Source organism: Lacerta agilis, chromosome 4 (assembly GCF_009819535.1).
Source record: "Lacerta agilis isolate rLacAgi1 chromosome 4, rLacAgi1.pri, whole genome shotgun sequence".
In the NCBI taxonomy this organism is placed as follows: domain Eukaryota; kingdom Metazoa; phylum Chordata; class Lepidosauria; order Squamata; family Lacertidae; genus Lacerta; species Lacerta agilis.
The window spans coordinates 38178095-38192810 of record NC_046315.1 but is presented as its reverse complement, the minus strand read 5'-3'; the positions used below and the strand labels follow the sequence as shown (position 1 = coordinate 38192810).

The window sequence follows — 14716 nt, the reverse complement described above, 5'->3', positions numbered from 1 at the left end:
ACAAGTTGGTATTTATTTTTTACACTTCCAGCAACTACGCTTAAAGTGAGAATTAACCATGTATCAGACACCGGTCTCAGCTGTGCCTCATTCCCAGAAATTGGGGTGGTGTGCAGGATTATTTTCCATGGGCGTAGCCGGGGGGGGGGAGCTGCTCCCCTAGATCAAGTAAAACAATAGAAATACGACAAATTACTGCCCCTGGCTACGCCCCCGTTTTTCTTTTGCGAAACTCAAAACTGTCTCCTTGTTACGCCAAAAGGGACACTTTTAATAACAGCAAAGAATTATCATCGCATTACAAAACATAACTTTGCTTGCTGTGGGTTCTTTCTGTGCAGTTTTAGCCTTTGCCTGATGCTCCTGCAAAGCCCTTTTCGCAGTGATAAAGAGTTTATTATCCCAGGTGCGTACTACAAACGTACGCCTGCGTGAGGGACGAAAAAAAAAGGGGAGCTAAGGTGCTCTTCTCTCCTACCCCGCCCACAGCCTTTAAAAATTTCATTACGAGCGTCTCCCCTTCGCATAGCTCGTTCCTTTGGGGCAGAAATACAACCGGTGCAGGGAGAGAGAGAGCGCTCACACCCCTGAGCCTGAAGGGGGTGCAGTGAGAAGGCTGCGCTTCCCCGGGCGTCCACACGGCTGCTAAACCGGCACAAGGGAACAAGGCCTAACGTCGCCGCCACAAGAAAGCGCTTATTCCCGCGACCGCCCCGCCTTGCTCTGTTTGGGAGGCGGGCAAAAAGCAACAAGTCTCCCGCGATAGGAGAGAGGCAGGCGGGTGGGAGGGAGGAGAAGGGAAGGAAGGCGGCTCTCCCTCTTCCCGCACTGGAAACACGCGGAGGGGCAGCTTCTGCTCACGCTGCAACGCACGTGTCACTCTCCGCGCGCCCAAGCAGGTCGGTATAGAGCGAGGGGAGCCTGGCTGTCCGAAAAAAGCACCTGCGGGTCTCCCCCACCCTCCGCCACAGAAATGGCACCGCTCCCTCCTTCTCCGTCTTCTATTATAGTGTGAGGCAAGGCCGGCCATGCTCTTCCTGGGCAGGACGCCCATTCCAGCAGCCTAACCCCACGGCAACGTGGTAACTTGCACCTAGTCGCCGCTGCTAAATGCACCGTCAGCATTGGGTACTATGTATGTCCGTTTCCCGACGTGCTGCAAATCTAGAAAACACCCCCCCCCCCACCCCGCTACTATTAAGAAGAGCAGCTGCTTCCGTGCCGCGTGATTCTCGGTCGGCTCTTTGCTTATCTTTGCCTCATTTCTTTGAAAATCCCCGTTTTGGAAGCATAGCCTGAGCTTTTGCATGAATTCCAAGGAGAGTGATTGAAATGCACGTCCCTTCGTTGGAGGGCGAGGGCGTGGCGGGACTTTATGCTGGGATCCGGTTAGGAATGCTGGCGGTGCACGTGGATATTATTGGCGCGAGGGGCTGGAATATGCTGCCAATTTGTCGCTGCTCTTGTGGGCAAGTGTTCCCTTGTGCCGCTAAGAGAAAGGGATGCAGTTGGGAAAACCTGTTTTTTAAGGCGAGGGGAGAAGGTTTTCTGCGGGGCATGAGAACAAGAAGGTCTGCGGTGTGGAAGGAGGTGGGCCTCCACACAGCAGTCGCTTTTCCTCATTTGGGGATGGGGAACCTGAGGCCTTCCAGATATTGCTGGATTTAACACAAGGAGAGCGCTCTTGCCCTCGGACTCTGCATCTGGTAGGCCACTGAGAGAATAGAATAGTGGATTACATGAGCCTTTGGCCAGAACCAGCATGTTCTAGGTTCCTACCTTCTTCATGCCCATTAGCCCCAGCCAGCCTCATTGGTAGTCAGGAATGATGGAAAATGCAGGCCCAACAAAATGGGGGGGGGGCGTGCTATAAGTTCCCCAACTCCCCTTAAATAAACAACTGTATTCTGCTTACCGGTACTTGTTTATGAACAAATTGATTTGACTCGCCGTGGAGATAGCTACCATTGCTTGGATATTTATGACTATCCTGTGGAAAATATGGGTACATGTGTTACCTATCCTGTTTTGCTGTTCAAATGTCAGCTCAGTAGTGAGCCTGCTGTGTGGTCTTCTGCACATACATTCTCCCATTCGCAATATGGTGCAACAATACATCTTAATTGCAAGGTTTACTGAAATGATGTACACAGAATGCATACTCTTCGTTGAAGTTAAGTAGACCTGGGCTTGATCAGTGTTTGGACAGGACTAGACTGAATTTGGGATGGAAGAAGGATAGCAAATAAATATACTAAATAAAGTTCTTTGAACATGAAAAGTGCTGTATAAATTGGTAAGAATTACATGCTGCAGTTTTTGGAAAGGGCTGTTTCTGAAATAGCCCGTTTCCAAATACTACACAGCAGTGATGCTCATCCTTAGCTTGTTAATGTTTTGATTGGGCCGCCTCAAAGATGTGCAAGGAAACATTGCTGCTGTCTTCTTTCTCCCTATTTTACATTTGCATCTGTCTGTTCCTGTTAACCCCATTTTCTTGCAGCTTTTAAGTAGGTTTAAATGCAGGGGGACATAAAGTGGTACCCATTAAAATATTTAGTTTAAGATGTAGCGGAACGGAAAATGAACTAATGTTTAATGAATTACCTTGCCTGCCCAGGGGACCACATAGGTTGCTAAATGGTGCAGTGGTGATGTGTGTGTAATATCTTTGAGCTCCAAAATCTCAACATGCTTTCCATGATGTGTTTCTGTGGCATTGTTAATGCTACTCCCTAGCTGAAACCAGCTGCTAACAAGCAGAGAGAATGGGAGGGTGGATTGAGGACATCAGGCAATTGCCATTGTCACAGAAAATGTCATGGGATCTCTGGGACTCAAACAGCAGCATTTTAAAAGCTTTATCTTAAAACTAACATGCATGCAATCTGATAATGGAGGCTTGATGAGCTGAGGTGACCCTGCTGAGATGTGATTAAGTTTTTCCAGAAAGCCTGTGTTTTGAAAACCTAGAAGAGGAGCTGTGAGCTGTATTAGGGGAAAAATGCTAAAGGGAATATCTCATGCAGAAGCAAACCAGTTAAGACTAATCTATGCATACATGTACATTACAGTGTCTTCTCAATCTGTATTTGCCTCTGGAAAGGAACAGAGTTTCGAGTTAGCTGACTTTCATATATGTAGTATGTGATAATTTTGACTTATATTTTAATAAGGTGATACTGACTTGCCCATAAATATACATATTGGTGTCAAGATTCATTGAGCTACCATCATCAGTTCAGACCTAATGAATGTATATGTGAAATGAAGTTTTTTTTGTCCTACATGTATCACTGAATTGTATTTTCCATTTTACCGCTCTCAGTTTGGAAAGGTCCTTGTGGCACTCTTCACAATCTTTTTGTTTTAAGGACCTTGAGCAATTTAATATCAGGTGCAAACATGGCCATCCCTTTTGATGGTCCAATCCTCAGCAGGTTTACCTAGGCTGCAATTCTGTGCATGCTTAGGAGTAAGTGTGATTGAACTTGGTCTTACCTCAGACATAGGGCTCCTCCTCCTGCTTATTCACCATTTATCCTGATTTGCTTGCACAAAGCTTACTTGGAGGTTAGATTATATCTGGTCTTTATTGAGCATTTGTTCATGGGGCAGTTATACAACACACATTCATCCTAATTCACTTCCAAGGTGTTTACACTTCCTGTTAATCATTCACTCCACACTTTTCAGTGCATTTTCCTCTCACTTTTCTAACTGCAAAAAGTCTGTTTTGTTGTTTTTAAGTGGATACCTTGTGAATAGGGTAACAGAATGCCTTAATCCACTTTAATTGCATCAAGCTAAAGTTGAATTTCTTCTGCAAAATATTGATGCTCTGGAGACACCCTTAATGCTTTTGCTACTGTATGCAGGACCATGCCCAAGAAAGGAGGGAGACGAGCTGCAACAGAGAAGGAACAAGGTTTGCCATGTAAACAAGCAAAAGTGGAAGCAACCTGCCCTTGGCTTATGAAATGTGACCGTCCAGAGAGCGTATTTGAAAGTTTGATCTCTCCTGTCAAACAAGATGAATTTTTCAGAGAATATTGGGAGCAGAAGCCATTGCTGCTTCAGAGAGAGGAGCCTTCTGTGGCATTGTACTACCAATCTCTTTTTCACTTAACTGACCTGAAAGACATGGTCAAAGAGGGTTTGTACTATGGAAGGGACATTAATGTCTGCAGAAGTATGAATGGGAAAAAAAAGATTTTTAACAAAGATGGCAAAGTCAGCTATGAACAGCTGAAGAAAGACTTTGACCAGAAAAAGGCCACAATACAATTTCACCAGCCCCAGAGATTTAAGGTATGACCCATCAGGTGTCTTGTTGGTTGCTTTTGGAGTTTTAATCTGGGATTCTGGAAATTTAGGGAGTAGGCTGTGGGACTATGAGCCTATCCTCTCTTACAATCAGCTGTTGCCAACCTGGATTGAAGAGTCCAGGGACACTGCTAAACTGACTGAGAAGCCATTTTTATATTGTTTGTTGTATATCAGTCCTAACTGGTAGCCCATTCCCAACCAAATGCATAACAATATATTGCCTTTTGGATAGTTCTGTTAGTTAAAACGTCCTCTGGTACGTTTGCTTTTAACATTGGCTTGACTTTAGAAAATTGGGGAAACGATACAATTTAAGCTTAAACTTGATTCATTTTTCTGTACTCCAAGGAGGTACCATTGAGTGCCAGTCTTGCAGAAAACATGGGCTCTTTTAGAACTACGATGATGATATAAAACCAGTATTTCTAGTGTAGAAGAAAGAACGATTCTGGATGTGCTTTTGAGTCTTTAGGAGGAAAGAGTCACTTTTGGAAGAGGTGAGTGAATGGCAGTTAGAAATTAGTGTTCTTTTGTGTACAGACTACAGATTGTTTTCAGGAGAATTCCCTTACTGAAACATAATTAAAGTATAACAGGTGGGACCTAAAATAAAATAAAATGTTGTGGTGTGGTCTAACTGGCTTAGTCTTCTTTCAGGGCATTCTGTGCCATTTCTCTCCCCTCATCTGCCCCAGGTGTTCACACACACACACACCTGTCCAGCATTTTGTAGCTTCTGAGCATTGTTGTTTAGTCGTGTCCAACTCTTCGTGACCCCATGGACCAGAGCACGCCATGCACTCCTGTTTTAGTCTGTGCTTATTAGGCCACTAGGGATTTTCTCTCTCTTCTTGCTTCAGCAAACTTAGGGATTCCTCTGAGGATGCTAACTCAAAAGACATCCTGAACCATTCTCTTTTGTATACTAGAAATACAGTGGTACCTCAGGTTAAGAACTTAATTACTGGTTTTATATCATCTGGATTATCTGATACATAAATTATCTGATAATAATTGCTGTTGGGTAAAGAGGAAGTGTGACATATGAGCAGGAACAAGATACATATACAAACAATTGCTTTTTGTTTGCTATTCAAATTCAATTTGTGAATTACGGAATTATGACAGTGCATGAGAATATTCCATAAACTTGTTACATACTCATATCCTAGTAGCCTATTTTTTGAAATGAAGCAATGGGCCCTTTTAAAATATCTGTATAATGAAGTTACTAAACAAATAGATTTATAAGGAAACGCTGCAGTTAATGCGTTGCTGCCTGAGCTCGTGGAAGCTGCTTCTACTTGATTTTTGCAGATTCCCTGCTCCCACTATAGTCTTCCATGTCACACATCCGAGGCCTTTCCTGACAGTTACTTGGAGTGGAGAGTCAAGGGATGTCTGTGGTTGGAAAAGCTTCACTGAGTAAGCCGACATTGGCTTGCACAACTCGATTCATTTCAATAAAAATAACTTTATTTGAAGGGAAAGCAAAAAATGATCAATGATTTGATTGGCTGAAAGGAATGGCCCAGCATCGCTATGCAAAACAGGATTTAGTTGTATATTGTTACCCGTATAAGTGGCTTAATTGAGGTTTGTATTGGCAGGCATCTTGAAACCACTTACATTGGAATCTAAGGAAGGAGACTGAATTTAGCATGTGTTGGAACTTCTGTTTTCTGCCTACTTCTCACCTAGCTTGCTGGCATGTTTACAGATAATGCAGCAGCTATATGAATGCCTATGTGTGCAACAGACACACTTTCCCTGTGGGAAAGTTGCACCCTTTTATTCTTCTGACCTTTTATAAAGCAGTTCAGGTGGACATCTTGTTTAGAGTGATGCATGTTTTTGGAACAATTGGAGTGCAAATATAATGGGTAAATATGATAGGAGAATAAAGGAGGTTGCCTTGGCATTGTTAACCGTTTCTCTGTCTCTTCCCTCCTTTTTTCTTTTTCTTTTTAGAATGAGCTCTGGAGAATCCAGGAGAAGCTGGAATGCTACTTCGGCTCATTGGTTGGCTCTAACGTTTACATTACCCCTCCGGGGTCCCAAGGCCTGCCACCACACTACGATGATGTTGAGGTAAGAGGACCCACAATTGCCAGTACGTTTCTTGTTCGCAAGAGTTTCGCAGAGTAAAATAAAGTTGATTTTGTGGAAGTCATTACATGCGCCCACAATATTACATGGATGATGTGTGCGCATATCACATGTGGATTCTGTTCGAATTAAAACCTAGTACTACTTTCAACATTTACAAGTAGTCTGTTCTAAAGAAAGAACTCACTTGCAACAAATATGTTTATTCCCTAGTGAACTTAGCTGAAAGTCTGAGGAACGGTGAAGCTTTTTGATGCTTATTGACTTACGGTCTTTGCAGGTGTTTATCCTACAGCTGGAAGGGAAGAAGCACTGGCAACTCTATAAGCCTACTGTACATTTAGCTCAAGAATACAACACTGAGCCCGAGGAGAAGATAGGGGCTCCAACACACGACTTCATATTAAAGGTATTCATGCCAGAAACACCTCTGGGTGCCTGAGCTATAGATGAAGAAGATGTCTAAGACTTTGACATGGTTAGCTCAGTGTTGGTGAATAAGTTTTCCTGTCCCCTCTAGGTCTTAAAGAGAGGGATTGGTTGTCTTGTTTGACATGGCTTATTCCGCTATGCCTCTCCTTTCAGTCACATTTACCAGCTTTACTTCATACAAGCCTTTCCACTGTTAGGAGAATGAGGGGGCACAGATGTGTCCTGATGTTGCTCTACATGAAAATAGGGGAAATTCTGCAACATGACAGAATTGTCTATTCAGCTGTTTGTGTTTTTGTTATTGAGAGAGTATTTTTTCTTTATTTTGCAAGCACAGCAGCGTAACCTTAATAAACTGTCAAAATAATTTATTTTTAACTCCTTTTATTCCAGCCAGGAGACCTGCTATATTTCCCAAGGGGGACCATACATCAAGCTGACACACCTCCTGGGATATCGCATTCTACTCATGTGACCATCAGCACCTATCAGAACAAGTAAGCACTCTGCCTTAATCTTGTAGTATGAGTTCTTGTCAGTGACTTTAAACTAAATGAATCTGGCAAAGCTATAGAAGATTTATATTCTATACCACTTAATTAACCCAAACTAACCAGTTTACATAAAGCAACATAAAACATTCATTACATTCATTGTTTTGTTCTTAAGGGAAATAGTATTAGCTTAGAAGATCTGGGGTGGGGAACCTTTGGCCCTCCAGATGTTGTAGAACTACAACTCCCATCATCCCTCATGTCTTTCCAATAGGCAAAATACTTAATTGGGACAAGAATCTCTGCTACATTAAGCAGGGATTTAGAGACAAGGATGGGAGGCAGTGAAGAAGTAGGGGAATAATAAAGCCAGATCCTGGGTTTCATGCTGGGGTTTTGTGTTCATGTAGTAAACATACCGGTAGCTGGAGTTACGTGTTCAGGCAGCAAAGTGATTTTTTTTTAAAAAAAATCAAAGACTGATTCAGCAGCAAATAGAACTATAGTTAAGTTGGGACCAGAAGCAACAGAACAGCTGGTTTTTGAAGCCCATGATACTTCGCTTCAAAGCACATTTTTGTACTGAATATGTTCAGAAAGAGATTTCCAAGATGTGGTACCATGAACTTCATATAGAATAGCCACAGCGCTGATTGGCCTTGTCATGAAACTCTTTGTTTCTTTTGTGGAGGCCAGTGGCATTTGCAACTCTGTGGTTGTTGTAGCTAGATACAGACTCTTAGGCAGCCCTCTGGGTAGTTTCTCCTTCAGAAGGACGGAGGGCAGGAGAGAGCATTCTCTGGCAGCCCCAAAGTTGTGGAACTCCTTCCCTACAGAGGTGTGCCTCTCACCTTCATTTAACTTAAAGCAAATGTTTAAGGCACACCTCTTTACTCTGCCTTTTGACACTTGAGGTGTATGTTTTTAAGGCCCGCCTTATTTCTGTAGTTGTATGTTGTTTTAAACTGTTTTTAATCTTGAGTTATAATGTGCTTTGATGTTGTAACCTGCCCTGGAACCTTAGGGTGAAGGGTGGGTAATTAATAATAATCACCTATAAAGCCCAATATGGCTTAAGTCCAAGCTATGTGAAGTATCAGATTCCCTCATATGAATCTTCCTGGGAAGGCCCTTCTCTCAATCCTGCCATCCTCACAGGCACGCTTGGCGGGGACTCAGTGGCTGCTTCCAGACTCTGGAACTCCCTCCCTGGAGAAGCTAGACGGTCCTTCCCTCAGCAAGTGAATACCTCCTTTGGGCTTTGGGGAATTGACTGCTTTTAATAAAAGGGCTGGTGCCATGCTATTTTTATTGTAATTATTGGTATGTTTTAAACAGATGTCATACAGTTTTAATTCTATCAATATTCATCTCTATATTTTAAGGATTATTTTTCTACATTTTTAGCAGTTCTTGTTTTTAATCTGTAAGCAGCCTTGAGTCCCATCAGGGGAAAACGGGTGGGGTAATAAATATTATTATTTTTTTGTTTATTTATTTACCTCTGTTGAGGTGGAAATTTAATCCATTAGACTTTTCCATGCTGTTTCTCACCTCCCTGCTTTTTCTGTACAGGAGACCACACTGAAGCTGTGTTACACTATCATAAGCAATGCGAGTGGAGCATCTTTCAGGCACTTGTAGCTAGCAGCTTGTCAATGACCTATATTTCCTTAGGATGCCCTGAAAGAATTAAGACTATATTTCCTGATCACTTAGGACATGAGTACACATATGATAGTATTTTTCCTAAACTTTCTCAGTTTCAATCCATGTGGGTTAATAGGATGTGCTACATGAGCCCTTGACATTCAAAACCAGTTTTGCTTTCTCTTTATTATCCTCAGCAAGAAACATTGCTCTGAGTTAACTGGCTTGGCATTAATGCCTTTGTCTCACCCCCTCCCCCTCCCGTCTCCCTTGTATGGCAGCTCTTGGAGAGATTTTTTGCTGGACGTGGTTCCTGGACTAGTGTTGGATACGGCGAAAGAGGATGTTGACTTTCGGAAGAGCATTCCAAGGCAGTTGCTGATGGTAAAGATGCAGAGCTAAAGAAAATGAACAGCAGTGTGTGCTTGCTGTCAGAGGAAAAGTTCATAGCCACCATTTTATTTTTTATTTTTCGAAAAATTATTGATCCTAACATAACACAAACAAATTACACATACTACAAGAAAAAAGAACATTACAACAATATACAAAACAAATAAAATTAATAAAAACAGTTATTTATGTCTAACTAACCTTCTTTTAAAACATTGTAGGTTGACTTCCTCTCGCCCTCTCCGTCTGCTTTCCCTGTATATCATCTTTAGTAATTTCTTTACCTTTTTCCATTCTCATATTAATACACAAATCAACTTCTCTTATTTAATAATCTTAACAATACTTCATCTATAACTATCACTTATCTAACTTCTATATCTGCTGCCTACTTGTTTATCCCTACTTGTTTCAAATACTAATTCTAGCATACTTCATTAGGTATACTTTACATACCCACCATTTAAAACACAGAGTAACTCCCATAATCTCCACTAGTAGTTTCATAATGTTGGAAGAGGTCAGCCTTGTCTCTTAGCAGATTTTCTTTACTGTGCGGTCACATTTGTTTGCAAAACTAAGCCAGAAAGCTTTTAAAACCAAACAGGTGCACAAGCTGCACCCTGGCACCTAAAACAGTCCCAGCAAGTGTAGGCAAAATGGCAGAGTTTTGTTATGGGTCTTGTAATAGAGAGAGCTAATTGCTAGCCTTTAAGTTGCCATCTGTAGCTTGACCCAGTAGCTCTCAAATAAGAACACCTAAATCCAAATTAATACCAGATTTTATGATTTCATAATGTGGCATTTGAATCTATGTAACCTAGCCACTGCTGCCTTCCCATAACTGGCAACAGGAAGAAGAGTTAAACAGAACACTTGTTTGTTCCAAAAATCCTGCCTTTGCAATTCTGTCCCAGCACAGTAGGTGATGATAATTACAATTGGTTACTTGCCCTTCATCCTAAGGTCCCAGGCTGGCTTGCAACAATAAAGACACATTAATATTAAAACACAATATTGCACAATATTAAAAACTGTTTAAAACAGCTTATAATGACCAAAATAAGGTTGGGAACCAACATCTGTAATGCCTAGAGATCTTTGGGCTGTATTCTCAAGTAAATTAGGATCGTGTTTCTAACTACTAGCATAAATTCTTTTTGGTCTTTTTGTTTAGAAGGTGGATTCGTCTGATTCATCCAAGCAATTAAGTGGCTTCCTGAGATGCCTTGCAGACCGTCTGGAAAATGGTAGAGAATTGAGGTCATCCGACATGAAAAAAGACTTCATTATGAACAGATTGCCTCCTTTCTTGGGGGCTAGCTTTGACTCTCTGGCTCCAGGTAACATTTTAAGTTTGCAGAGGGTGCGTTTCATAAAGAGTGGGGACTGGGAAGACAGTTTGTACCATAGATATAAACCAGTTATTTACATATATTACACGTGGAACCAGGCCATAGATTAGTTTAATGTGTGGATTGGTTCAAAGAGTCTGTACAAATGTTACATTTCTGAAGATTCCCTTCCCTTCCCTTTTCTTTTTTCTTTTTCTTTTTTGATATTTCAGTCAGCATCTTAAGAGGGACCTAGATAATATTGCAGCAGATACGTCAGTGGTAGCTGGCATTTTGCAATTTTTTCTAATTAGGGAAATAGCCCTGTGATCTTGCATGATTCTCTGCTTCAGCTGAACTAAGGAGATATTTAAAAGCTATGCCAACTGCACTAACTTCTGCACCTGCTCTTAGTCAAGAGAGATGTAAGCAGCCAGCTAGCCTGAACTAATATTGCTATTCTTCCTTGTCTAGGTGGAGCACTACCAAAAATAGACAGTACAATCAGGTTACGGTTTAAAGACTACACAGTAATTACAGTGGAACCAGACCTTTTGGTGAGTACAGAGGAAGTGCTTGTAGAGACTTGCTTTTCAGTGAGGAATTGGGTGTATGTTATTTTTAGGCTGCTTGAATCCCACAGCATGTGACTGGGATTTGCTCTGACATTATAGCAATTCAGTTCTGTTTTGTAAAGGGAAAGTGTTAGTGTTTTGTAGGAGTTTCAAAGACAGCCTTTGAAGTATAACTAGGTGCTGGCCCTAGCCAAAGAATTTCCTAATTACTACTGCTAAAAAAATAAAAAATAAAAGGCGAGGCTTCTAAAGTTATGATACAATGGGGCAGAAGTTTGCAAGTGCTTTGATGTTGATTGATAAATTACAATTTCATGTCTGTTTTTCTCTTGTTTTTTAGGAAGAGTCTCGCAAAGAAATGGTTTTTGTCTATCACTCTTTAAAGAACAAGAGGCAAGCCCATATGATGGGAGATGAGGATATGAATGAGGATGGAATAGCAGAGGTTTGTTTTTAATTCTGCTTGTTAGGTCATGTGGAAATACCTTATTTTCAGATCTGTCTCTTTAGCCCCCTGCACACCTGGTGCTTGTCAGCAGTACGTTACGTTTTTGCCAGACTGCTGTTTAGGTTTCTCTCTCTTAAAAACTGTGTACATTTTGTTGGCAATATGAGAATGCTGCTGGTTCAGACCAAGGACCCATTTATTCCCTTACTTTGTCTCAATTGTAAGCAGCCAGATCTTCCCAAAAACCCACAGGTTTGGTATGAAGGTGGTAACTGATACTCCGCATATACTGCCTTTGAGTCTGGAGGTTTCATTTAGCTAGCCTAGTCAATGTAGTATAGAAACATGCATTGATTGATTTATAATAACTGTGTTCTGCTGTATAACAGCAGTCACTACTGGCCCAGGATATATTCTTCATATTGGTGAGCATGAAATGTGTCTAGTGTTTAATTCAATATGGCGTTAATAACACACACACTCTTTTTCTTTATAGACTCATGGGTTACGATTTCCGCTCTCGCATATGGATGCGCTGAAGCAAATTTGGAGCGGTAACGCTGTCCATGTTAAAGAACTGAATCTGACTTCAGATGCAGAAAAAGAGAACTTGGTGGTATCATTGTGGAGTGAATCGCTCATTGAAGTAGTCTAGAGCAGGGGTTGGCAACCTCCGGCCCACGAGCTGCCCGCTTGGCAAGTCCCCCACGTGCTGCCCTAAACCGGTGCAACACGGTGCGGGGGCTCGCCGAGTGGTGCCAGAAATTGCATCTGCGCATGCCCAGGTGCCGAAAATCGCTTCTGCGCATACGCGATTTTCGGCGTCCGGACCTGCGTAGATGCCATTTCCGGCGTCGCACTGTGCATGTCTGGCCCACGGACAATTGTCCGTGGGAATGATGGGCCGGAAAACCTTGCTGACCCCTGGTCTAGAGGCATGATCCAGCCAAAGTTAAGTACTCATAATTTTCTTAGATGTTTCTGGGAAAATCAAGTGTGCCCTTAAATTAAAATGGAAGGGACCTAAGGCACGAGCCAGCCAAAGTTGAAAGTGCTTAAATCTGCCATTGCACAGAAACAGCAAAATGTTACCTCGGGCATACAAAGGCTTTTTACATAGTTTTTGTATGCGTAGCGAGTAAGGGTATTACTAGGTTTGTCGAACATAAAAATAACAAAATTCCAGTAGCACCTTAGAGACCAACTAAGTTTATTATTGCTATACTGGAAGGAATTTTTTTATCTTGTTTCGACTATGGCAGAACAACACGGCTACCTACCTGTAAATAAAAACAACACACAGGGAGGGTAAATGGAGAAGCTGTGGCCCTCCAGGTGTTGTTGAATTCCCAAGGCAGAGGGAGATGTGGGGAGCCACAGGTTCAGCATCCCTGGTGCAAAGTGGGAATGAATGGTTCATGCTTTTCCTGGTCTCAGTAGTGACATATGTACAGTAGTACCTTGGTTTACGAACTTAATCTGTTCCGGAAGGCGCACTTTCCTCCCGCCGCCGGTACCCTTCCACCGTTTGGATTCCGTTCTTAGACTGAGGTAAAGTTTGCAAACCAGGACACTACTTCCAGTTTTGTGGAGTTCGTAAACCGAATCGTTGGTAAACAGGGCTGTTCTTAAACTGAGGTACCACTGTACACCTAAACTAAGGAGGGCTGGTCTTGCCATACGAAAGCCATTTACTTTCTAAAAGTGACATCCCAAATTGTGGATAGTGTCATGGGCTGCAGACATAAATGTGTTGGCCCTTTTTGTGGTGAAAGTGTGCTTTGTTGTGCAGAAAAAGCCAACCTACTGCACTGCATCTCATAAAGGATGCATCATGTAATTAGTTGCATGAAAAAGCAACAGTAAAAGCACAAAGGAGCAGAAGCCAATTTATAAGTATAAGCCCATGCCAAATGATACAGAATTACATACCTGGGTGTAACTATTCAAGGTGTATAAATTGAGAAGAACCAGACACACATAAATATGTGATAACGGTATTGCATCACAACAAGTACGAATGGAACGTTGTTACTTACTGTGATGCTTCCTCCTTGTTTGGTAGGCTAAGGCATCCACTGTGGGTTGTGTCTTTCCTTCCCATTTGCCTATTGTGTGCGCTTGCACCATGGGAGGCGAGAGAGAGACTGAAACAACTGTGGTTCTCACACTTTCTCACAGGCTTCCTCAACCGTGGCCCTCCAGATGTTTTTGGCCTACAACTCCCCTGATTCCTAGCTAGCAGGTCCAGTGGTCAGGCATGATGGGAATTGTAGTCTCAAAACAGCTGGAGGGCTGAGGTTGAGGAAGCCTGCATTATCATTTGCCTTCCTTTCTAGCTGGCAACTGGATAACTACCGTGTGGTTCAGTTTGCTTCATAGATCAATTAATAACATCTGGGCAGCACCTCCCATAGAGGTGTGGGGCAGGTGTGAGTGTATGTTTCGAATGCTCCTTCAGACTTACAATTCTGTGCCGGTGTTGTGAACAAAACCCAGGAGGCCTTTACCACATTCTTGCGCACTTCACCCCCAAATGCAAAGCATTGTCTGTTCTATTGTGGTTCCCCCCCCCTTAAATACTGTGATCTTGTACTTACCATGCAAGTTTCCTTGTAATGGCTTGGCACCATAAGGTAGCTTAAAGCTACCTTTATATAATGACAGGTTTATATTGGTATTTGGCAAACAAAGCAGTACGTCTGGTGTAACAATAATAAAACTGCGGATACTATTTTGAAGTATTTTTAATCCAATAGCACAGAGAAATGTCAACTATATACACTATATATAAGGTCACTTTTGGACAAAATGTGATAACTGGCATTCTGGGGTTTTTTTGGGGGGGGGAATTCTCCCTTGCATCATTTAAAAAAGATTATTGCAGTTTGTGATAAATATACCATGAACAGGATAAAGGCAATCCACCCCTTCAACACTTTATATACATTA

General features: G+C 42.1%; 1 protein-coding gene across 3 annotated transcripts; it reads left to right on the top strand.

The window, feature by feature from the left end:
- Positions 1-733: 733 nt before the first annotated feature.
- Positions 734-12917, top strand: RIOX2 (ribosomal oxygenase 2). 3 transcript variants are annotated; one of them, XM_033146755.1, is made up of 11 exons: positions 735-899; positions 3879-4311; positions 6301-6420; positions 6719-6847; positions 7264-7367; positions 9296-9398; positions 10585-10750; positions 11216-11298; positions 11657-11761; positions 12261-12413; positions 12692-12916. In XM_033146755.1, exons 2-11 carry the CDS (start codon positions 3883-3885, stop codon positions 12695-12697), a joined length of 1398 nt encoding a protein of 465 aa, XP_033002646.1. In that variant the 5' UTR covers positions 735-899; positions 3879-3882; the 3' UTR covers positions 12698-12916. The 3 variants fall into 3 exon arrangements, with proteins under 3 accessions (XP_033002647.1, XP_033002646.1, XP_033002649.1); XM_033146758.1 differs by lacking the exon at positions 735-899 and adding an exon at positions 984-1082 and having other exon boundaries at positions 12692-12917; XM_033146756.1 differs by lacking the exon at positions 12692-12916 and having other exon boundaries at positions 734-899; positions 12261-12419.
- The last annotated feature ends 1799 nt before the right edge of the window (positions 12918-14716 follow it).